The sequence below is a fragment of the Diplotaxodon limnothrissa genome, linkage group LG7 (assembly GCF_057381915.1).
Source record: "Diplotaxodon limnothrissa isolate DT_005_m linkage group LG7, D_limnothrissa_male_GT1.1, whole genome shotgun sequence".
NCBI classification, from domain to species: domain Eukaryota; kingdom Metazoa; phylum Chordata; class Actinopteri; order Cichliformes; family Cichlidae; genus Diplotaxodon; species Diplotaxodon limnothrissa.
Window position 1 is genome coordinate 39,288,304 of NC_140602.1, and position 26,136 is coordinate 39,314,439.

General features: G+C 39.6%; 1 protein-coding gene across 2 annotated transcripts in view; it reads right to left on the reverse strand.

The window, feature by feature from the left end:
- The window catches only part of cntfr (ciliary neurotrophic factor receptor), a 233,937-nt gene that overhangs the window by 30,395 nt on the left and 177,406 nt on the right, over positions 1-26,136 (reverse strand). For both annotated transcript variants that reach the window (XM_085359687.1, XM_085359688.1), the window contains 3 exons: positions 7,000-7,117; positions 6,357-6,523; positions 224-387 (listed from right to left, as the gene is read on the reverse strand). In XM_085359687.1, the coding sequence (XP_085215813.1) occupies positions 224-387; positions 6,357-6,523; positions 7,000-7,117 (449 nt within the window). The remainder of the gene's footprint in view (positions 1-223; positions 388-6,356; positions 6,524-6,999; positions 7,118-26,136) is intronic.

The window sequence follows — 26,136 nt, forward strand, 5'->3', positions numbered from 1 at the left end:
GGGATTTTTAAAAAAAACAAACAATTTCTATGTTCAATTTACCTTGGGAAATACTATTGATCAAATGTAGAAGAAAAAACTAACTAATAAAGCTAATTTTCTCTGCTCCACTGGATAAAACCTTTTTCATAATGGCATAGCAACACGTCACATCGTATTTCTCATCGCACCATGTTTTGGGGGAGGGGGGGCCTTTGTGAGCACTAGTGTAAAAGGTACTCACATGCTGCCACTGCTCTCGGATGAGCGGCCGGTATCGAAGGAAGTACTTTAAAGGGAAGTTATCTATGTCAGGCCACGTGGCGGGGCTGTGCCAGGATACCTCCAGTCTCCGAGGGTTGAAGCGGATCGGGGTCGCTGTCACACGTTCCGGGGGGTCTGGCTTTACTGTAAAGTGGGTATAAACAGTTAGTTAAAGGGGAATATTAAGGTCACTCAGACAGTTGCATAATGTTTTATATAGCACTAAATTGTGTCATAAAGGTGGAGTTAAGGCATTAACTTGTTACTTTAATGATACTTATTTATATCATTGCACACTTTTTTGTTCTTTTTTACTTTAGAAGAATAACAACAATTTTCATAGTTTCAAGTCTAGCAGTGGTCAGCAGCAATTGGCTGCACTCTCAAGGTTAATTGGTGAAATGTCAATTTAGAGAACAACAAATATGAACTTTCACCAAAGACCTGCAACACTATTTGTCCAGCAAATATCTGCACAAATAAAAACTTGCAATGAAAAGTGAGAGCTTTGAAACATGCAGGAAGGGGAAAAGACAGGCAGGGGTGGTGTAACAGAAGCACCTGTTGAATTGAAGACAGAATACATTCACTATTTAGGATCTTCCAGCCTCTGAAACATGATTTAGAATTTTTATTATTTTTTTATTATATCTTGCAAGTCTTGACATGATAGAAGGGATCTATTTAATATTGCTACTACCATTATTATTAGTACATGCTTAAGGTCGCAATGTATTCTAATGCAAGAAAGACTTTAAATAAGGCTGAACTGAAATAAAAAGCTTTAGCTGAAAAAAGTGTCTGAGGTATCTGTGGCAAGACAGAAGATGAGAAGCCATCACTCCCCAATGAAAAGGCATGTGTGTCTGAATACCTGTCCACTGAGGAACACACCAAGACAGAGAGATTGAGAGAATTCAATTGAAAGCTTTTCAGATGATATTGAATGACCCAGTCTTTGTTAGATCACTCCCACAAGGGAACACACCGGCCTGCCACTTAAGCTACATGAAACCCTTTCCCATCTAGATGCAAACATAGCATTACACAAGCAAATGGAAAACCACAGTAATAATCTCAATGTCTGATAACATACTGATGGCAGCAGTGGATGAAAGCAATGTGGATAAAAAGGTAATGCATACTTATGAAGACTCATAAACAGGCAGCACATAATTAATGATTGAAAATACGAAAGATGGCTGTTGGCACATACAAACAAGACTGCTTTCTCACTCGAGAAAGAGATGTTAACAATCTCTTTTTGACTTTCAAGTAAATTTTAAAAATCCCAAAAAAACTAGGGAAGCACACAAAGAAAAGAAAAAGAAAATTGCATGCTGGCAGAGCAAGAGCAATGTAAAGCCAGCAGAGACCAGAGAGAATAAATTTTCTTTGTTCAACAGCACCTAACAGAGGAAAAACATGTGCAAGCACAGAACAAAACAGCGAGAAATATGTCTGGGTGGGGCGTCCCTTAGGTTTTTAAACACCTGAAACATATACTAGTAGCTTTGTGTTGCATGAGTAATGAACACATCCTTCACTTGATGACCTCTGCGATAGCAGCTGGGGCGTGACAAAGGAGTGCTTTTTTTATATGAGAGATAAAAGAAAGAGAGGATTTACACTTAAAAGAAGGGTGTGAAATTTACCGAGACAAGAAGTGTTTGGACATTACTGACCGATGCAAATGCAGATTTAAATTTGTGCAATGCAAATACCAGGAAAAAAATATTGTCAGCTATATGCCCAGAATTAGTTTGAAGATAAAATCAACCATGTGATTTAACAAGCTATAGAAACATAAACAAAAAGAAAGACAAAAAATGTGATCACAGGGTTTCAATTTTTTTGACATCCCGTTGTTCGATATGTTCTTGCCTGGCCTAAAAACGCCTGTCATTCCAGCTTTAGCTTTGTTCTTTCATTTGTGTCCACATTACTGGCCCTCTATCCTCAGTCTCATATTGCACAGTAACTGCAGTCCCTTATTTTCCCCTTTGTCGATGTACTGTAACATAAAAATCTAATCTTTCACAGACGAGAGACAAACTAATTTTTTTCTTTTAAAAATGGTGGAAAATGTATCTGATATATAGCTTCAACATGTGGTCTCTTTAAACATAAAAAGGGTAAATTCTGCAAAAGAGTGCTGTGCATTTATTTATACATGCATGTATTTTTCGTTTTCTCTGAAATGCTCTGATTTACTGTTTCTAACACGACTGCCATGTGTCTATTCCCTCTACCTAATGGTGTAGCCTGTTTTTTTTCTTCAAATAAATAGGCTTTTCAGAAAGAACAAAATCTGGACATCAATTCACTGATGTGCTGGATGACATCGTCTAGCAGTGCACTTGCACAAATGGGAAAATTGATCTGCAGTGTTATCTTGCACATTGATCATTGAATCTTGTCTAAGGTGTAATGACAGTTGAGAGTTTTTGTAATGAAGTCCCAAATCAAAATCTCGTTTCTGAAAGTAGCCTGTTTTTGAATTTGTGAATGGACAGATTGCACGCGCGAAAGAGAGTCAAAAGCCAAAGCACAAGCAATTCTGTTGGCTAAATTTAAGGACTAATCTTTGCACGACTGTGGTTTTAATTTGTTTAAGTTACACAAAGTTTGAAGTTTCATTTTGTGTTATTTTTTTAAGTTATACAATGCGAGATCTTATTACTAAAGCTGGTATCTTTTTTTTTTTCTTCCAAGAGGAATTTTACAAAATTCTAAAATTCTTCTTCGCAGCTTTGAGGTAAAGAATAATTTTGAACATGGCATGGTTGTTGGTACCAGATGGTCCAGTATTTCTGAAACTGCTGATCTACTGGGATTTTCCCACACAACCATCTGTAGGGTTTACAGACAATGGTCCAAAAAACAGAAAATAGCCAGTGTCCAACAGTTCTCTGGGCAAAAATGTCTTGTTGATGTCTGAGGAAAACAGCCAGACTAGTTCGAAGGAAACAGTAAATGAAATAACCACTTGTTACAACCAAGGAAACAGAAGGGTTTCTCTGAACGTACAATGTGTCAGACCCTGAAGGGGATGCCACTCCTGTCAGCTAAGAACAGGAAACTGAGTCTACAAAACTGGAAAACAGAAGATTGGGAAAAAAAGTAAAAATCCCGGTCTGATGAGACTCGATCTCTGTTGCTGAATCCTGACGGTAGGCTCATAATTTGGTATAAACATGAAAACAGGTATCCATGCTGCCTCCAGGTGTAATAGTGTGAGGATTACTTTGCTGAGTATTTTTGATAACCATCCTTTCATGACTGCATCTCAAACTGATTTATTGAACTTTAAAATAAGTCACTAGAGCTCAGGCCGAAAGAGCACCTTCAGCATTTGGTGAAACAGCAGAGACACATTAAAAATATACTTTGACTGGTTACTTCTGGCTGACTATTGTAGCCCCCACAGACTATCCCAAGTTAATACACCCGAATGAAGACCTCTCTTCTAAGAAACAATTCAAAGCATGACACAAGTAACAAATAATTTCAATGATTTCAGTTACTGCAGCTACTCTGACCTGGTGGAATTAGGTTACAACATATTGTCTTTCATCTCATTGGATGAGTAATGTAGTAAAGCTGAATGACAGCGGGTGCTCAGGTGGGCTGCTGTCAGAACTGCCAGCAAAAAAAAGCTCTTTGTTGTAAGTGAAAATACTTTAACTGTAGAAGCCTTTAAAGCTCGGCAAGATCAGTTAGCGTTTGATCATCTTGGCACTAGAAAGCTTTAAGTTATCATTTGATGAGTGTGGAGCTTCCTTGAGGGTTCTCTTTGTAACTTCACCCACAGCACGCACATGTAGGGACACACACGCAAGCACACACATCTCATCTCATCTAATTCCGCCCCAGCTTTGGTCGGATGAACAAGGACAGTTGAGAACCGTCTTACTCCTGCTCAGAATTCAGAAGTGAACCAGGAAGCATGAAATTGTTTTATTTATTTACGATCTGCCTCGTTGTCCCTGAAAATGAATGTGACTTACATCATAGAATGGCATAAGAAAGACTTTTAACAATGCAGGAACGAAGAACAGATGAGGTGAGGAGAGACAGGAGGGCTAAGTTTCAAAACATACTTTGTTAGAAGTTTTGGCCTTTCAACTAGCAACTTTGCAAACTTTGCAACTTTGCAAAGGTTTGGGCTTGTTTTCTAGAGTCAGTGACAGAAAGTTTCTGTAGCCACCGCTTCTCTTTGGGATCAATGACAGCTGTATCAGTTATCCAGGAGGAAAAGCGAGTGATTGCGTGTAGATCTACAGTTCAAAAGAAGCAAACTTTACTTTATTCAGACCAGAGTATGTAACACCTAGCTATATGTAGCTGTAAGCAACTAAGTATGTTTTAAGGCTTAAAAAAAATAAAACAACCAGAAGCATGGACGAAAAATGCAGAAAAAAAGTGAAATAAAATGATTGTTTGATAATAGCAAAAGAGAGGGAGCGATAACAGGAAGGAAGGAATTAAAACAGGAGGAAATAAAGGTGGGAAAGAAATGCAAAGTTACACTTTTCAGGAAATGAAGAGAAGGAAGAATTAAATGGTATTTTGCAGTGGGGTATTTTGCTATTACCGATAGTTGAGGGATATTTCCTCAGCCAAAGCACTAATCCGGCTACCATTAGCATTTTCATGAGTCCTGTGTCCGGGGCTTGGCAGAGCATGTCACTGCCTCATTTGGTTACTTATGTGTACACACACACACACACACACACACACACACACACACACACACACACACACACACACACACACACACACACACACACTCGCACACGAACAACACACACACACAGACTTTCTTTCTTTCCTCTCTCTCTCTGTCTCTCATTTTCAATACCTAACCCTCTCAACCGACACTCCGCACAATCGCTCACAGCCCCATTGGTGTCTGTGTGTGTTTATGCACCATGCACACCCATATCACCCTAAGCAATGCAATAGAGCTGAGGACTGCTGGCAGCAGTTCCCTTATCTATCAAAGTACTCCTCATTCCTTCTTTAAAATGAATTTCTCCTCTTCACTGCTTTCCAGTCAGAGTTGCTTGTGAATTTCAAGAGTACTGCTGTTATTATGTAGCCTTTGGTAGAGTAACTGATGAAAAACTTCACAATTCAAAGTTAATTTTGAAATTACTCGCCACATAATGAATTAATTAATTGAAAGTAAAAAAAAAATCAACCTTGAAGCACATTTATGGCTTCTTTTGTTTTTGTTTTTTTTAGATCAGAAATGTGCTGATATGGCAGCTGGTGTTTTGGCTGAGGGAAAGTGAGAAACCAGACCATTGATTTGTGACCATCACATCCTGTCCAAACCTCAATTAAATACTGTTTGCTGCAGAAAAGGTTCAGAGGTCGATTGTTTATTATCTGCTGCTTTTGGTAATGGCACGGATGCACAGTCAGTGGGTTTCTCGCTAATGGACTATGCTGTGGGTTAAAAAAACAAACAAAAAAACCCCAAACAAAACTGTACACTTCTGCTATCAGCTGGGTGACATTTATTTGGCCATTGCATTTTCAATTTTCTATGTCTTCCTGGCACCAAGCATTGCTGTGTGTGCAACAAATCTCCAAAGGGAACCAGAAATGAATGAAATCAGTCATCTGTGAGCAAACAAATGCATTAACATTGCTCGGCGGTTGGCACACACAAAGAGATGCCTTGACACTCGGCATTTTAGTTTTTTCCTTTGCCAAATACCCGTCAATCTTTGTGGGAAAAACATTTTACATTTGTCCCTGAACTATGTGCGGATAACGATTTTAATGAAAAAGTGGTAATTTGTTGCGAGCGGAACGGTTTAGGAGCAAATACTTGTAAGATTTTCAAAATGTCAGTGTGGGTTTCATTTAAACTCTTTGAATTCAGGGCTTAATGGAACCCTCTAATTGTGAGCAAAACTTAATAAGAAAGCACAACTGTTTCCTTTCTGTGTAGCTGCAGCAAAAAGCCTGTAATTCATTTCGAGTCACATTTGGTCAACACACGCAACTTCATGAGTGCTTTAAGATGCAACGGAGTGAAGGAACAGGAAAAGAGAATGTAACAGAAACCACAAAGCATAACACAGAGCATGTTTTACCTATAGTGGACTCTTCAAAAGTTTTAGTGGCAGAAGCTTTCCCCAAAGCATTGATGGCTGTTACATTAACTTTGTAGGGGAAGCTGGAGAAAACCTCTGGGAAGCGTACATGGCAGCGGTTCTTGTGGAACAAATCTTTCTTCACCTCGAGTGAACGCTGGTTATGTCTGAAGAGAAAAAGGTGAGAGAACAGGGAAAAAAGGAACAGCTGTTGCAGGTTTTCTGCTTAAAGGCAAAAACTGTTGTAGACTAAAGACTGAATGATACAGATACTTAACACAAACACTGAACACTAAAGACATGGGCTTGCTATTAATTAATCTTTAGCTATGGCCCATTCCTCATCTTTATTCAAAGAGAATAATATTAGTGTTACACCTTCAATGAAAGCACCTGCCATGGTGTTGGCTGTGGGATTCTGGGAGTCTCAAAGAGAACTTGACAGAGACCCACTTCTAAAATGCTAAAACTCGTCTAGGCAACCGAGACTTGTTTGTTTGCCATGTTGGACTAAGATATGAACCAAAATGATTGTATCACTCTTACTGTTTTATTATTATAATGGCAAAAATAACAGGAAATAATCTTCAGAAATCCACAGGTTTCATCCTGAAACATCTGTATATGCATAAAATGCACTTACTGTACTTCCACATCAAATGTAGTGTTGATGTACGTTGAATGCTGCTGGTGCCAGCTGCAGTAAAAACCTTGAGGGTAGGTGTTGGACCTACAAGTGATAGTAGGCTCCAGAGGGGGAACTATAGAGAGAATAATGAGAAGAAAAGGGAGGGGAAGATGGTTAATGAATATCTACATGTATACAACTGAGGCAGACATGAAAAGAAGCATATCAAGAGGAGGGATCACAATCAGATGAATGCACATTGCAATATTCAAAGGCAAGGCAACAGTGCCTTACACATTACCTCACTGCATAATTCAGTTTCCATCAAATGTTTAATTGAAAAGGCTGCTACTCAGTTAAAATTAAGACATGGTTCTGCCAAGTTTTTTGAAAATGTAATTAATTTTGTTGTTGTTGCGTACTATATTTAAATATTTAATAAGACTAATTAAAATTTAATGAAAGTTTAATTAAAATCATGGAAATTTAAGAGTATGACTTTTCTATAAAGTTAATCTCAGGCAAAATTAAAAGTGATGTTTTCATTTCTTCTCTATATCAGTGCTGTTTGCCGTTGTGGCTGAGAGAATCAAAAAAAGAAATTAAAATAAAGAAAAGAAGGAAATAAATAATTTGTGGTGATTTGTTTTCTTATTTGTCTGAATTCTGTTTATAGAGTAAAGGAAATGATGAAAAAACAAAGGAGAAAGGGTTGCAGTGTTTGGGGGATTGGCGTTGGGGTGCCGGTGTTTATGCTGTGGAGACACAGAGGATATTGAAGTGGTAGAGCACAAGAAGAATAAAAAAGTTTGGCAAGAAAACGTGATGTTACACCAGCTCTAACCTCCTCTGAGATTAGGGTTCTTTTTCACGGTTAGCCAACCATGTACTCGTCTGCCACTCCCTCTCTCTCCACACAACTTTTCAACATTTTACCTTTGTTATAGCGAATATAGCGCATGGACACAGCTCCACTGCTAAAACCAATCTTGGTGAGTTTCATTATTTCCCCCCTTGTGAAGTTCTTTTGTGTCTTTTCCTTTCACCTAATCATCCTCCTTTTGCTTTCAGTTAGCTGATGTTGATCTAAATTATGGCTTATAATTACACACTAGAAGGTACTCATCAATTATTCAGATTACTGTGGGGTGTGTGTGTTTGTGTGTGTGTATCTAGCTATATATCTAGGGCTGAGGACATGCTCCAGACAACTGCACTTTACAACACTTAATACAATACTGCTTCTTAAATTGTTTGCTTATTGCATATCCTATTGTACACTCTATTTCCCTTTTTTGTTTTTTATTTATTGTGTGTTTGTCTGTGTTTTTAAACTCTCTGTTCTACTCTGAGTGCTAATGCACAGTATTTTGTTATGTGAAGACATAATGACAAAAAAACTTTAATCTGTCTGTCTGTCTGTCTGTTGTTTTGACCAATGTGAGAAGAAAGTGAATATTTCAAACAGCAGCATCTTGATAAGATTTAGATAGAGACAACTCAAATGACTTCGGGAAAGTAGTTATTGGGATGATTTATGCAGGGGTGGTGTAATTCTAATTTAAAATGTCAGTACAGTGGTAATAAACACTAGGTTATATTCCAATTTAGAATCAAAATGAATTCTATTTTATTTTAATGATTATTTTACTTCAATTCAATGTAATTAAATGTATATTTTCAACACTACCTAGAGTTACTGAAACCATAGTATATTTAAAGTGAATTATCCAGTCCTTGTTGTTATTAAATAAAATCTACATTTAAATTTCCAGTATGACTGGCCTGACTTCAAAGCAGCCCTTATTCTCCGGGATACACTTAAGCTCTGTGGGACTCACATCATCTCAGGATTGACTGTTCTCGTCTTTGCTGAAAATGGTTATTTAGGACCCTGGTTGTGCGTCTGGGTTAATTGCATCATGCTACAGAGTGAATTTGGGATCAATCATAAGTATTCCTACAGCAAAAAGTCAAAAAATCAAAAATGTCTGAAACTTTTGCACAGTGCTAGATAGCCTATTTAAATTGAGATCACTCTTTGAAGTGATTTATAATAATCGTTACATTTTTGATTAAATAAATGGAAATGCCAAATATCTCATCAGTGGCAAACGTTCCCTGGGTCTGAAAAAAAGATGCAAAGTGACTTACTCTATCAGATGTGAGTACCACTTTTGCTTGTGTGATTTATCCACAGTTTCTTAATGTTCCAGTCACCACTTATAATTACTGAGTGGATCTAATTAATCTGCGGCCACAGTTTCAGAACCAAAAATATTTTTTCTTCCTATCTCAGCACTTTCTCTCTCTGGATGCACACTTATTATGGCTTGGTGGATATAATAATAACAAAAATAATATTAAGCATAATCTAGCAGCATCTTGTTGTTGTTTTTTCCTGCAACATCCTTGTAAATTTCTTGGAACACCTCCCTAAAGGTGTATACGGTCAAACACGCATACTCTCACACACCCACAAGCAAGAGGTATGCATGATTGGCTGCGGTGGGGTCGTTTCACTGTCACACACAATCAACTGTGTTTAAACGGTCACCAAGGCAACTAATTAGACCGTCAATAACGTCTAATGATGAGGTGCCATGGACGACATCCAATCGCACGCAATTAATCGTGGAGACTAATTGGGGCCATCTCAATCAATTGGCTTCTCATCTGAGAGTTTCAGTCAAAGTCGTGAAAACACAATGTTAAACACAGACATCGCCACACACTATTATCAGTACAGACCCACATACACACACTCACACACACACACACACACACACACACACACACACACACACACACACACACACACACACACACACACACACACACACACACACACACACAGAACTGAGGCTGCTGTCATTCTCCTGGAATCATCCATAATTAGTCAAAAGGGTTTTTTACAAAGTTGGAAAAGCTCAGACAGAGCAGCTAAAGATTAGTCTGTTAGAGGAAAGAGAAGCAGCAAGAGGAAAGTTGAAAGACAAAAATTGTGCGGATTGGCGAGAGATATCAGGTGTAAAGAAGATGAGCATAGGTGTGTGTGCTCATGCCAGCCGTGTTTGTAGTGGTTTGTTTGAGCTCTGGAGTGTTTGCGCCTTTAATTTAGTTCATTTTCCCAGATGTGAGTAGTGTCAGTCAAACTACCACTGAAACACCTTGAAAGGGCAGCTTCTACTGCAGGGTTCTTCAAAGGGGGCTGATGTATGGCTTATCAGGAGCGAGAAATCTCTCTCTCTCCATCTACCCATCCACGATCGCTGGGAGCAAATCCAGCTATCATAGGGTGAGAAGTGGGGTACACTCTGGACAGGTTTCCAGTCTGTTCCACGGCTGACACAGACACTATGGACCCAATGGATTCAAACCCAGGACCTTCTTGCTGTAAGGTGACAGTGCTAACCCCTTTACCATTGATACTAAACAATTTTTCAAATCTACGGTTTATGTGTGTGTGGAGACAGATAACACAGTTATAACAATAAACACAGACAAAAATGGACTAATGTGGATACAGTGATTAACCTCTGTCCAATATAACTAACTCCAAATCAGTTTGATTTCAAATAGAGCCTAGCCAATATAGAATTTTTGGGACTGATACTATTATTTGATATTTGGTGATTTTTGAAAAAGCAATATATTGGTCGACTCATGGAAGATAAACATCTATCCCACCCTTAGCCTTACTAAGATACTCTGACAACTCAGTTTAAAAACAAGGAAGTTGCGCAGTCTATCAACATCAACATATCAACAGGTTTAACCTCCTAAGACCCGAACTCTTCCACGACATGCATTTTTAATTTCTCTTTGATATTTGGACATATTGGGGCCTGATATGTAAAAACAAAGAATTACCAATTTTTTTTTTTTTACCTTATTTTTGTTTTTAAGAAAAATAAGAGCCACATATGAGGATACTTGTTTGAAATTTTGATAGAACACTAGCAGTATAATGTCCTCGTAAGTGGATATCAGGCCCTTGTAGAGCAAAATTGAGTATTTTGGTCTAAATAACCCAAAATGTGATGTCCACATATGTGGATGCCAGGTCCTAGGAGGTTAAGGGAGTTTCTCCCATCTCTTTCTTACATTTATACACATTTTATATGTAAACTGCCCAATTTGTGTAAACTGCTCTAATTTTAATTTGTAGTTCATTGAGATGTATGTTATTAAGCTAATAATTAATATGTGATTTCTCGAAGACTGTTAAAATGTAATTAAAAACTGAGGTCAGGGGTCTGTAATAGAAAAGTGGAGAAATGAGGAGGAAGGAAGAAAGAGGGAACAAATGGACTGGCATGAGTGGAAGTAAAGAGGAAACATCTCAAAAGATAAAGGGAAATGTAGAGGAGATGACACAAGACAGCATTCTTTCATCATATTATACTAATGTGCCCTTAAAACAAAACAAAAACAACAACAAAAAGCACAAACAACACATAAGCATGCGCACTGACAAAGAACTGCTGCACAGTTTCTCCAATAATATTACAACATCAAAAGCTTTCGATGAATCTCATTAAAGTAGAGTTAAAAGAACAAGAGATCACACACCTGTAGAACAAAGGCAGCATAAATATTAAAGCAAATAAAACAATAATTGAAATTAAAATTACATTGAGCAGCCGGTCATTTGTGTGTGTGTGTGTGTGTGTGTGTGTGTCTCTGTGACATAGCACCTGAGCTAATGGCACACAGTACACAGCTCATGAATAAACGGTATTTGAATTACTGCCTTTTCATCATCTGGTTTGAATTGCTAAATCAAACGTGATTCTGAAGGTGCTTTTTGTTAGCCTCACGAACCACAAACCACATGTGTGCATACTCAAGTAGTAGGGTTACTTTTTAATGGAAATAAGTTGCAGAAATGCATACAGATTTATTCTTGAAAGGTAACTTCATGAGTTATTAACTAAAACAATGTACTTAAAACTGTGAACCAAAGTACCAAAGAGTATAGAGCTTCTATTTCGATTGAACTGAATTACCAGCTAAAGTTACAGTGAGATGGTGTCAGTCAGGAATTTGATCAATTTTTGTTGGGGGGTTGGGGGGCAGCAGCTTGTTCATTTCATTGATAAGCAGCCAAAAAACACTGCAGCTCTTTCTCTCTCCCCATATTCTCTCTTCTTCTCTGCCACTATTCTAAACCTGTCACACAAAAATTCAAGATCTTGCAAAAGAGGATCTTTGTCACAGGAGCACTCACACAAACACAGAAATGTGATGAGGGACAATGACATCCAGTTGCCTGGTTGCTAGGCTGCAGACACTGTAGTAAATGCTATTTGGTTGTGTTGGTAGCCTCCCTGTTGCTTTGTGTTTGTGTTCATATGCATCCACATTCATTTCATTTTGTGCAGTGTGTGTATGTGTTTGGAGTGAATTCTCTGACTATGACAACCAAAATGAATGCATTTTCTTCCCTTGCTCCAATTTCTCCATCCATTCGCTTTGCAATAAACATGGCAGTTTATAGGCCTGACAAAAACACAAAATTGCAACTTTATCAACCTTCCCTGATTCTATTTTTGCTTTCCTGGAATCAATTTGACAAACTACAAACCAGTGTTGTTACAATAGCAAACAAATCCAACTATTCGACTACCTATCCCTCCAACTGTCTAAATTCTCTTTTAGTGTAAAAATTACATTTTTAGAAATCCTGTTGTTGTATATTCTCTTGGAGTCTGTACCGGTCTGAATGGCATAACTTGTTTAGGCAGATGGCTTTGGTCTCTGCTTGAGTCAGCCTGCCAATGCCAGGCTCACTGCATTTTAGATTAGCTTAGTCATGTGTCATGGGAGAAAAAGGAATGTAAATAAAACTGTAGAACAAAGTCGTAGAGACGCTGTGGTGCCTTTTTGTCCAGACCAGCTGTCTTGGCTAACGGTAATGTAATTGTGGTGTAATATTTTTAACTGCCACTCCAAAGCTATGATAAAGTGTACGCGGACACACGAGTGTGCATGCGCTTGTGTGCCGTGTGTGTGTCCGTAATGAGAATATGCAATTTTATATATACATAATCAAAACAGTGCAGGAGTACTAAAAATGTCATTCATATTGTGCTTGCGTGTTGTGCGCTTCTGTATACCACTAAAAGTTTGTGTGTCTGAAGTTATGATAAGCGCATTTTTAAAAAGCACGTCCAACTTTTTTTAAAGACTATATGTACGCATTTTTGTGCCTTTTTGTGCATCTTCTAGATTTGAAACATTTCTGAGGAAACTGCAGCGTGATTGCCGAAGGTTTGCTTGCTACTGCTGACGCTGACTGTTTATAATCTCCACTCGGTTGATGTTTTAAAAGTAAATGGTAAATGGATTGTCACTTATACTGTATAAGGGCTCAAAGTGCTTTCTTACTACAAGTCCCATTCACCCAATTACACACGCATTCATGCTTTTGTTTTTATCTGTGCCCACACTTTGGCTTGCAGACTGGAGGAATCAGAGATCGACCCACCACACTGGAACGTGGAACCACGTTTCTATCATTTATGGTATTGCATCAACAACATTCAGCAGTGCACACTCAGCTCTCTTTTCTGTTTCTTGCTTCTTTTCTACTTTCCTCCTGTATCCATCTTTATTCTCATCCTACCAACCACTCTCTGTCTCTCAGCAGTCTCCTGGTTTAGAGCTGTTTCTTAACATGAGCGAGTGAATAGAGGGGCAGTGGGTGTGCAAGCGCACACATAGACACACACACTGCACAACACAATGATGCCTTGGCATTCCAGGAATGTCTGTGAGCCAATTGGAAACAGCCGTGTGTGAGAGATGAATGAATGAAAAGAGGACGGATACCTTATGAGAGCATCAGGAGTTGATAAGGGACGAGGAGGGAGAGAGAGAAAGGCAGAGAAACTAGGTAATGCAAACAGGTTATTATTTGAAATAATGTATTTTTGCTCTTTATAATAAGATTCTGTCATACTTATCCATCACTAATAAGCTCTGATAACAAAGTTATTATAAAAAAAACTGAAACAGCTATCTAACCATGATATATAAGCTGTAGTAACCTAGATTTATCTTTTAAATAGGACAGAAAAAAAGGCATGGAGGTGGTGAAAGGGTTGCACTGACCTCTGTAGCTCTCAAGGTCAGACACAGGAAGACAACCATTATATCTGGACACTTAAATTACCCTGCAGCCAGTCTCTCACCCCCACTAAAGCACACACACATGTACTTAACCAACTGACATCACAAATCTTGCTCAAAGCTCAGGAATAACAAGAAGATTCACGCCTGAAAACAACATCTCACTATCTACTGTATCTACAAGAAGACAAGACAAGGCGGGTTTCACACCTGCCAACAAAAAACAAGTAATAATAAGTAACAGTGCACAAATGCATTCACTTACTCCACAATATGTGATTTTTTTTAACTTGTACATGACTTGGTCCACTGAGTGTTCTTGACTTTCCTCAGAACTCTGCGCAAACCAGCAGCCTTAAATACAGAAGCTTATGAGAGGCTGCGGATTCCTTTCATGCTACTTCATTCTGGCCATATTTCATTATTATTTATTTTGAAAGTGCAGTGGAGATTGCCAGGAAAGTTGGGGGAAACAGCACGGTGCCATTCATGAGTGATTTGTTCATTTAAAAGTAATCTTCTTAGTAAAACTTGGAATTCAACTTTTCAAGCCATAGTCTCACATGCCTGGACCTTTTTTAAACTTTTACTTTTTTTTTTAGTTCCTTTCCAGCTTGTGCACAACTTCAACAGCAAAGGTCTGGCACTACAAGGACAAATGAAACAAAACAAAAGCAGTAAAAAACAAACATATGTGGGCATTTATTTTCCCTCACACTTAACCAAGAAGAAATTCATCCTTTTATTCTAGTGACTGAATGCCTCTGAGCAGATCTGAGCAGGGGACTGAGCCCAGCAGCATGTCAAATTGTACGTATGACAGGGTGACACAAATTTAGGCATTGCAATGATAATTTTTCTGTTTCAAGTGGGAAATGGAAGGGATATTTCTTATTTTCTGCAGTTCTGCCCATGTGTGTACGCTATTTGATCAGTGTCATTCCTAACACTTTCTTTGTAGCTCTTTTCTGTACTTTAATATAAATTATGAACCTGCTATGTATGTTGGGATTTTTTGTTCATGCTAATTAAATAATAATGTTAGCAGCCCTTTGAATAGCTTAACTCAAACAAAGTAAGAGAACGCTACATGGATGGTTGGCCACTGAAAGAGAAAGGATGACATCATGCTAGAAATGAAGCTAGAAATTGCCATTCCATCAGTGCAAAATCCTGTCTCCAGTAAGCAGTACGTAAATGGACTGCATTTATATTGCGCTTTTCTAGTCTTATCGACCACTCGGATAGTTTCACTGTAGGGTCTTACTTGCAGGTAGCTTTTACTGTGCAAAGCTAAAATTTGAGTGCTGTAAAGCACTTGAGTTGAGATGTCTCCAGACTCGCTAAGAGGTAAAGCTCTGTGTCACTGCAGCAATAATAGCCCGAGGTCCTGTCACTGCAGCGACAATTGCCTCTTAGCTGATGTGTCCATGATGGTGTAATGAGTGACAACCTGGGATTGACCAATCAGAGGTGTCAGTCTGCCAAACGCGCAAACAGCTAACTGCCATCACTCCCAGAGCGAGCCATGAGAGAGGCAGGTAACACCCGAATCGCTGATGTCTGAATCGAAACAGCTGACTCCCTTTAAATTTAGCTGTCAGATTCAAAGCTAGACAGACAGACAGATACACAGCGAGACAGGCAGGGAGACGAAGAGAAATCAAAAGTGTCTGGCCTGTAAAGCTCGGGGCCATCATTGTTAATTCTGCCAGGAGCTTCGTGCGGGAGCACACTGTGCTGTCTTTTTACATAAAGCACGTTTTCTTTATAGAGTTATGAAAGGTGTCACGTTACTATGGAGGCACAAAGACTCATTCTGCACAGCGAGAAACCTTTAGATACACACATAAACTAGTTGAGAAAGGTCAAACAGGCAGCTGCACGAACTGCGAGTACCTTAAAGCAAAAATAGGAGGCTCGAATGCACACACCGTATACACCCATAGAACTAACAAGAGATAGAGCATTTTACGCAGCCACATGTTGGGGCTACTGCAGAATAACAGTGATTCATACTAATACCGTAATGCTATTCTAATGGAATGTTTGCTCAGAGACTTTAAGCTACATGGTTTCAATCAGGTCCTCCTAACACCAGCTGTGCACAAGCCGATCTAACCCAGGCTCCCTGTCAGCCAAGCTGGAAGATTTCAGCTCTTGGCAATGTCAGCAAGAGTATAAGTGCCTGCAAAACTTCAAAAAAGAAACGAATACTGTCTGTGTTTTCTCAGTACTGTATGAGTCAGTTAGTAAATGTGAAAGGGTGCCCGTAACATGTTATTCTGCTGAGGTAAAGACAGCATGCATTGAAAAAGGAAACAAGGAATAAATAAAGATTTAAAATTGCGCACTGGATCATTCAGGTGGATTCAACGTGGATCTGAAGGTTCTGGTAGATAAAAATGTATCACACTGGCCAAAAGGCATTGGTTGAGATCATTCAGTGGTAACCATATTATGACTAAATGATTATATTGAATTTTTCATCAATTCTGCTGCTGGAAAACAAATTAAATGACCTTTTTGAAAGAAATTTTGAAAATGTTGCCTATGACAAAAAACATGCACAAAGCTAATGTGAAGAAACAAAATGCTACCAATTATAATAACATAGGCAATACATAACAAATCTGAATTGCACAAGCTGTCTAAAGGGATATATTTCAACTTGGATTATGTGCAGATGTCAAAATTCGATGTGACCTTTCCCCGTAACAGTTATTAAATCCACTTCAGCTCAGAACTGGTCACTGTGCATCACAAGTGTGATATATTACTTGTCAAAGCATAGAAAGGAAATGACAGTGTGGAGTATTCTAACATGTCCTTTGCCAGTGACTCTAGATCAGGAGTCAGCAACCTTTAAGACCCAAAGAGCCATTTGGACCGGGTTTCCACGCAAAACAAAAACTGTTGTGAGCCGCCACCCTTATGTCGCCTTTGGGCTTTTGGAGCCTTGACTTGACTTTTAAAAATTATTCGAAAAAAAGCACTATGCTGCTGAAAAATGAAAAATAGATATTTGCAAAATTCTGCCTAAATATGTATTTTACCAGGTTAATGTGTGTGGCGGGGCGTGGTCTGCAACGCCGCTGCAGGGGAGGCGGACGCACCTGAGCGGCACCCGCAATCAAGCCTCGCCGCCTTAATGTCTGTGCCGTCTATGCTGTTGTTGGTATGTGTCAGGCTGTGAGCTGAAAAGCTACAGCCGGCTGTATGCGTCAGCAACCGTGTGTGAAAAGTGGTCAATAAAGAGATGCTGAAAAGCGTGTTCACGCAAACATCGTCGGGTCTGCCGTGATATGTTTACAATGGGACTTCTGCTCCTGAACCTTTGCGCACAGCGTCTGCAAATCGGGGATGTACAAGTCACTTTCATCTTTACGCAGGACTGTAAGCTGTCGTCTGTGAGGCGTGAGCGGTGTTTGTTTTTAACAAAGTTCACGGTGGAGAACAGCTGCTGACATAATGTGGATCCGAAGATCCATAACTGGCCTACCTGGGGTTGAAAGTCTCGATAAATGCACGGCGTTTCGCCCGGTACACCGGCTTCTGCAAGTGTGACGCTTATTTTGAGCGATGAAAAAATAATAAAATATAATTTTATTTTTATATTTCAAAATTACAATAATCTTCCAATTTAGAATTACAAGTTAAAAAAAAGAACTAACATAAATAAAATACACTTCAGCTAATTACTTCTAATTTATTTTCCCAAACCGCGCGGAGCCGCACTATAAGGACTAAAGAGCCGCAGGTTGCCGACCCCTGCTCTAGATCATAATCATAAAATTCAGTTGCTTTATCCTTGAGATAAAATGTCCAAAACTTTCCAGTTCTGGAGGCATGAACCAGCAGGGAGGAAGGATAAATTAAAGCAATACAGCAAGCAAGAGTCAGTCTACATGGTTCAGTGAAAAAACAAGCAGTGATCTCATTCCCTCAGCCGCATTTTGGCAAAAGCACAACCACAACAGGATGCTCTTATCACACCTATCCTCATTGCTCTGAGTGCTGTTTGGAGTCAGCAGCAGGAAAACATATACACACAAGCCTTGAGTTTTGAGCTCATTGCTGAATTAGAGTGATGGGTTAGAATGAGCTGATTTTCTTTCCCCATTTTTGTTTATCTCCAAGTGGATTTTGTGATATTACCAAACGGAAAAGTTTGAGAAGAGATCAGAGACTGTAAATGCTAACATAAAATATTGAACATTCGTTTTTCCTTTCCATAAAACATGTGTTTTCTTTTCAAATTGTGGCAATTTAAAGTCAAAAGATTTCTGTCACGAGCCGCAAACACACAAGTTACAAATAGTCCAACCGAAGAGTAATGGTCTTTCTGAAATTCTTTCTTGTAAATGGTTCTTTTTTTAATTTGCCTGCCATGCAAGCGATTCTGCTTGTTTGCCTGACTATATCTGCTTATACATCCTAAAAACAGAAATGATTCATTGTCATCAACAAGAGTGCTGAGTTTCAGTCATATATTTGCATTCAGATATTGCTTAAGATGATTGTTCCCACCTTGGTATTTGGGATGCCAGATGCCAGTGTGCAGTTTGGAAATCATAGCTGGAGATTTTATTTAACTACACTGGAGATGGTATTCCATGATTACATTCTGTGATTAGACCCAAGCTGTTTTTAATGGAGCAGTACTGCCGAACAATGCTTAATGTGAATTCTTAATTTTATTTTCACTTTTATTCTATTTTATTTTTGCTGAGAAATTTAGATTCTTTATGGAAACAATTAAGTATGTGGCAGGCAGACAAGAGAGGGAGACAGGCAGTCATGCGGGGTGGGGGTGGAGGGTGGGGGTGTCAGAGATTAAAAGCAAGGAACAGAGAAAAAAAATACAAATAAAAAGAGAAAGAAAGGAAAGAGCGTGAGTAGGCAAGACAGAAGAAAAGAAAGAGGATAAATGACACTTATTGTTCCTTCCTCTTGCTGTCAGTTCTCAGTAATGCTAATGATTAGGCCAATCTGACAGGATGGCACGCACATTCACACAAACACACACACCGTGTCTCCTACCCCCCTGGTGTTGCATTCCAGTGCCCAGTGTCAATGAGAGGGAACCGCCACATTACATGGCTGTTTGTTCCTTTTGTACGCTCGCCTGCAATGCTTTTAACACCAGGAGGTACGAATGTGTGTGTGTGTGTGTGTGTGTGTGTGTGTGTGTGTGTGTGTGTGCGTGTGTGTGTTGGGGGGGGGGGGGGGGGGGTGATCAGTACAAAATCAAATTTTGTTTAAGAAAGAAAAACAAAACTTTTAACAGGTTTTGAACAGTGACACTGTGCATTCAGATTACCATGAGCAAGCAGTTTCATTCCCTCATATATGTACCTCTACTGTGTTGGAGTAATTGTGTTGCTGTTCCTTTTTTTCATTATATGCTACTTATAGTGAGTCTATAGAGTGCCAGTTACTGTGGCCTTAAAGGAAGCACAGTTTAGATTTGAAAGAAAAGCGAAGCCAGAACATAATCTGACCTGACTAAGAAAGCAGAAACAGTTGTACTTGTGTCTTAAGTGTCTTTTTTTTTTTTTTAAATGTATTTTTTTTATGATGAATCCTTTACCATCCATGCTGGACAAAAGTATGTAAACCTCTGAGCTAATGTTCTCTGAAAGCTACTTTCAGTTTGGTCTCCCAAAGACTGGACTTGGGGCTGTAGAAGTTTTGTACACTTTAAACACGTCTTAAAACTCTGATTAGTGAAAGAGTCTCCTTTTGTCATGAGCAGATGGCAAATGTAAACTAGGGAGTAATCACAAGAACTTATATAGGACCATAGAAATAGGCCTGAAGAGAAAAAGGCTACAAGTGGGTTTCTGGTACGCATGTTAAAATAAAATGAACACAAATAAAGGAAAATTATGACTGTTGTTATTCTCCCCAGTAGAGGCCAACAAATAAAGACCACATCAATCTTGAAACAGCATAACAACTAAAACTTGCAGAAATCTTTGTGACTTGCCAAAAGCCCTGCTAGTGTGTTCACTATGAGAAATCACTGAATAAGAAGAGTGGAAATGGAATCAAGCAAACAAACAATGAAACACGGTGGGGGTAGCATCAGCATTTGGGGCTGTTTTGCTATTTTGGGGCTGGGACATCATTACATCATTAGGGGGTGGGGAGACTGTATCTGTGTCATGGCAACAGTCCATGACTTCAAGCTCAGAACAACCTCCTTTCTACTGAGCAAACACAGGGAAAAAAGTTCTTAAAAGTCTACACGGTACAAAATGATTCTTACTTTCAGTGAAAGTTAAGGGGGCCACGCAATCTTGGACTTAAGTGGGATGCAGAACCGTTAAATAAGTATGCATGCTTGTGTGTGTGTGTGTCCTGAGGGAAAAGAGGGATCTTGGTTTAGACTAAGTAACAGTGGAATGTAATTGAGCTGAAAATTGAAAAGAGGAGCCGTAGCAAAGCCAAGCTGGTGTGCATGTGTGTGTTTGTGTGTGTATAAGCAGGTATGCTTTGGAATGTGATTCGATGTGTGTGTTTGTGCACAGGATTATTTGTGTGTGCGTGTGTGTGTGTATACCTGTGTTTGGTTGTGTTTTAAACCCAGAGTGGGATGCCAGTGTAATCCTTGCACAGATAGACCCCCAAGGATAACAGAATGACTGTTGAGTGGGTGAACCATACAGGTATGCATATGAGAGTACACGCACACACACACACACACACACACACACACACACACACACACACACACACACACACACACACACACACACACACACACACACAATAATGCACACAGTCCCATGCCAACTACCTGAGAGTAAAGAGAAGTGAGGATGAGAGCATGCTGAGTCTCACTCCCCTTCTCCCCAGAAACACTTGCTTAGAAAATTGGAAAGAGCTTTGCCATCTCCACTGGGCATCACTCATGATGGTTCATTTTAAACCCCACATAAATAATGCAGTGGGCACAGAAATAGGTGATATACTGTATGCTTGGTGCTTTGGAAAGTAGTTTGGATGTCGCGACACTGTAGTTCTCCTTGAATAAATGTATAATCAAACCCAGAGATACATAGCCATGCCAGTGATTAAATCAAGGCAGGAAACGACTGATGTAAACATGGACACACAAAAGTGGTGAAACCTTGAGATTTTGCCCTGAAGGGGTCACACTGTCTAATCTATGAACAGTGCCATAAAGACTAATGGCCACTTGAGGAGGAAACAGAGTCAAGTGGATGTAAAGTATTAAGCATTTATGTTTCTACTTTTTAAGAGAATACAGCTGAACTTTGATGCTAATAGTACAGGTTATATTCATCACCCTTCACTGGAAGTAAAGTGAAACGGTGTCCTTCCTACAAGGTCGCCAATTACACATTCAAAATATTAACTACTCAGGCGCCTAATTTTTATGATTAAAGTATGCCATGTTAATTTAAAGTCAACAAACCTGCAGCTTTAAGGGCTATTTATCATCTCATATATGGGTCAAAGGATATTTTCTTCTGCTACTTTTGGGAAAATTGACACTTCAAGAGGAGGTGGAGTGTTTTTCTAGTTTAATGATAAAGCAGATAGTTATGTTTTGCACCCATTAACCACAACAATAAAGCAGGTAGAGTTAGTTACAGTATGATGTTTTGCTGGAATGGGGAACGTTTGGCCAACAGAAAAGACTTCAAGGCACTGAATCTCCAAATAATCATATATCTGAGGGATGGAAAAAGCACAACTGACAGAGGTAAATAAGATAAAAGTAAGATGTGAAATATTTGTCCTGTTAGTCCTTTATGTGGGGGGACTAACAGGACAAATATTTCATATCTTACTACTACACAAAATGTATGTCTCTCTGTTTGTTTGCAAACTCTTCCTAGACCATCAGGACTTGAGCAACCAGATTTGGCACACCAGTGCATCTTATGCCTCTGAAGGTTCTTATCTGTATCAGGTCTAAAGGTAATCATGTTACCTAGCAATCAACTTGCGATAGACTAAAACTGTGCCAATGACACCTCACAAAAGCGTGGATCATTTTAGGAACCTCCTAGAAATGGACTAAAATTACCCATTTTTAGCATATAAAGAACATCATCAGCCATTTCCAGCTACATGTCAGTTGCATGGGCATGGGCCTATTTCAAATCTGCGTAATGAGGATAAAGGTTTTAATTACTTTTAAATACATGTTTTTTTTTTAAATAATCAAAACATGTTTGAAGCCGATTTATTTGTCAGAGACATTGAAAATGTAACCACTTGCACTGCTTTATACTTAAGAAGGAAGACTTGAGCATGAGATATTCTCTCTTTTCCGAAGGCTCTTGGTGCCTAGGTATATCGCTTTTGCTGACTAAAACAAAAACTCAAACTGAATCATGAGAGTTGGTCTGGTGTGAACCCACATTTCACTTAAACAGGCCAGAGGCTTCACTGCCTCAGTTCTTGTATTTCTGATAAACATGAAACAGAATCATTGAGTTTCTTTGACAGTCCTGGCAGGTGGTCAGTTCAGAAAGCAAAAAAGAAAAAAAAAGTATTTCCCTCATCTCCTTTTACAGTTTCTTCTCTCTTCATCGTATCATTTCTCAGTGTGTCTCAGTGTGTTTGTAAGTTCATGCTGTGTGTGTGTGTGTGGTCTACAGACAGGGTCATTTGACTGCTTGATAAGCAACACACAGGCGCTGACAGCTTCATCCATCAGGATGTCTGTCTGATGGACAGGTCCTGTAGAGGGGTCAGACTCCACACATGCATCTGTATATTTTTGTGTGTGGTCAAATATAAATACAGTAAAATAAAGTTGGCAAATTGTGACTATGCATTAATCAGAATGTAAAACAGACTGTGCACTCCGCTGTGAGGACCATTTCTTTCTTTTTGGTTTTTAGATGCTGCCCCCCCCCCCCCCCCCCCCCCCACTGGCTACTCTTGCTTTCCTCTCCCTTTTGTTTTTTTTCCCCAACAGGTTATAACTCTTATCACTTCTTACCTTGGCATTAGCTGAAGTGCACATGAAGGAAAAGATCATCAGCATGTTTATACTTCTTTCATCTTCCCTGGAAATTGCAGCATGAGGGTTCATTCATCCAATAGTTTGACAACCTTGGGAACTTTGCTATTTTGCACATTCATTCATCCACGGGTGCACACAAATGACGACACTGGTATGTGAGAACATGCATACCAGCATGGCGTAGGAAGAAAGAGCGCTGTCACTCATTTCCCAGAAGCTCAAGATAGCTCCCAAATACCTAACAAGTACGTTCTGCCTGGCAACACAAGCAGCTAAAGGAGGTAAAGAGGAAACTGACCTCCAATTTCTAGATAAATTGACCCCTCGAGATGTTTCAATGCATTTTTTTTATTCACAGGCAAATTTGTTACGGGAACATGACGCGTTGATTGCAGTTATGTCATTGTCAATACGGGAAGTTACATAGCTAACCCCTCCTGCTACTCTCCCATGACACCCTGCTATGGAAGCAATAGTAATGAGAAGAAAAGCAACGCATACTTGAAGTCTCGGTTCAAAATGTGCTAAAAAAAAATAAAAGAATGACCAAAAATCAAAGTTAGAGATTGTTCAAGTGTCTCCCTACTGAGTCATGTGTTTCTGAATTCCTAAAAATCAGACACAGTACGCAACCAGGTACATTCTGATTCAAACTGTGGGTATTTCCACTTTCAATATTCAAATAAACACGCCATTTATCTGTCTCATTCCATTCACTGTGGTGACATTTTTGTGACATTTAACATTTTATCTTCAGGTTTCCCTCTGTGTTTAACTCTTTCCCATCCGCTCTCTTTGACCGTCTGACTCTCACAGTTTCACATCCCAGCCAAACTTGGCTCCTTTGTCCTGCATGACATCACAGACATAAGGTCATGACAGGCAAGACAGGAGGAATGTGGTGCGAGAGAAGGATAGAAAGCATAAAAGAGAGAAAGACGGAGAGACAGAGAGAATTACCAGATGATGGAAAAAGGGTACGTCTGCGAGGGAATGAGAAATTTTAAAAGACGAACCCCCCCCCCTAAAAAAAAAAAACGGGAAACCAGACGGGGAGAGTGAGGGAGAAAGAATTCCATTCAGATGGGCATGAATGGACTTCACAGAGGACTCCCAAAGCAGCACACACATATATAATCGCACACACACACCCTCACCTACCAATGCTATAACCCTTCAGCCCTTCGGCTCCCTCTCTTGCAGCCTTTTCTCTCTCATCCCTCCATCTGTCCCCTCCTTCTCTGTTTGTAGTCCTTTCATTAATCTCCTTTAGGGGAATCAGACAACAGCCCCCCCCCCCCCGCAAATCCACACACACACACACACACAGAGATCCAGAGGGGAAAAAAAAAGTTTTCACACATTCAGCGGTAAGCACAAGTTCCACTCTGTTACACAGTTTTGGAGAACAAAAGAGGCCTGGTAGGTCTGATAAAGGCTGTCCGGAGCATGTTTTTAAAGAAAAATTACACCTGTTCCACAGATGACTATATATTAATACACTCCAACTTTTAGAGGTGCCCAAATTTCCATTGTTTTTACAAATATCTGAGTCACTGAAATTAAGAAATTTGCACAACCCAGCTTGTCCTGATAAACTACAGCACAGATGAATAGTTTCTGATGAATATGAATAACAGTTTTACTGAAATTGTTGTCCTTTTGTAGTCTAGTAATTTCTGAGCATGCTTTGATTACACGGCAGTGGAGAATTATGACCTTACAGTGATTTATATCGTTATTCCTGGTTTTCTTTGTTGGGTTGCTTTTAATTTGCCGGCAATAACAAACAATAACAGATAGATAGAACAGCAAATCTCAGTCCGGACATGTTATACTGGGAATTTCAAAATACTGGTCAATAGGCTAAATCAGCATAATCTTAAATGGGGTCCCAGAATTCTCTGATATTAACTGTGAGTTAGTGTGAGGCCACTGTTAAGCAAAATTACTAAACTGGTTCTAGTTTTTTGTTTTCTTTATTAATTTGCTGCCTACATATAAATTAAAGCTCATCACTGTTTTGACTTCTCATAAATTTACATTTTTAACATGTAGACACAATCTTCTGATCATACATAGAATGGCTATTGCTTCATTAAATAAAATAAAGTAACAAATTCCAATACAAACTGAAGAGTGACTAGTAATTAAGAGTAGAAAACGACATTCTCTTTGGCTTTCTGTTCTAACCAAACAGGTCAGCTTGACATAAGTTGTGATGACTTTAACATTATTAAAGCCTATTTTCTTTTCCTCTCAAACAGCTCATATTTGATTTTCAAGTGCACATCGATGTATTAAAATGACTACAGACCCGTGGCTCTGACATCTGTGGTCATGAAGTCATTTGAGCACCTAGTTCTCTCCCATCTCAAGACCCTCACGGCCCCCCTCCTGGACCCCCTGCAGTTTGCATATAGAGCCAACAGGTCTGTAGACGACGCCATCAACATAGCCCTACACTTCATCCTGCAGCATCTGGACTCCCCAGGAACCTACGCCAGGATCCTGTTTGTGGACTTCAGCTCTGCCTTCAACACCATCCTTCCAGACCATCTCCGAGGCAAGCTTTCCCAGATGAATGTGCCTGATCCCATCTGCCGGTGGATCACTGACTTCCTGACGGACAGGAAGCAGCACGTGAGGCTGGGAAAGAATGTCTCGGACTCCCGGACCATCAGCACCGGCTCCCCTCAGGGCTGTGTTCTTTCTCCTCTGCTCTTCTCCCTGTACACCAACTGCTGCACCTCCACCCACCAGTCTGTCAAGCTAATCAAGTTCGCAGACGACACCACCGTCATTGGGCTCATCTCGGACGGGGACGAGTCTGCCTACAGGAGGGAGGTTGAACGTCTGGTGTCTTGGTGCAGCCACAACAACCTGGTGCTGAATGCCCAGAAGACAGTGGAGATTATTGTGGACTTCAGGAAGCACACAGCCCCACTCCCCCCCCATCATCCTGACTGACACCCCCATCACCTCTGTGGACTCATTCCGCT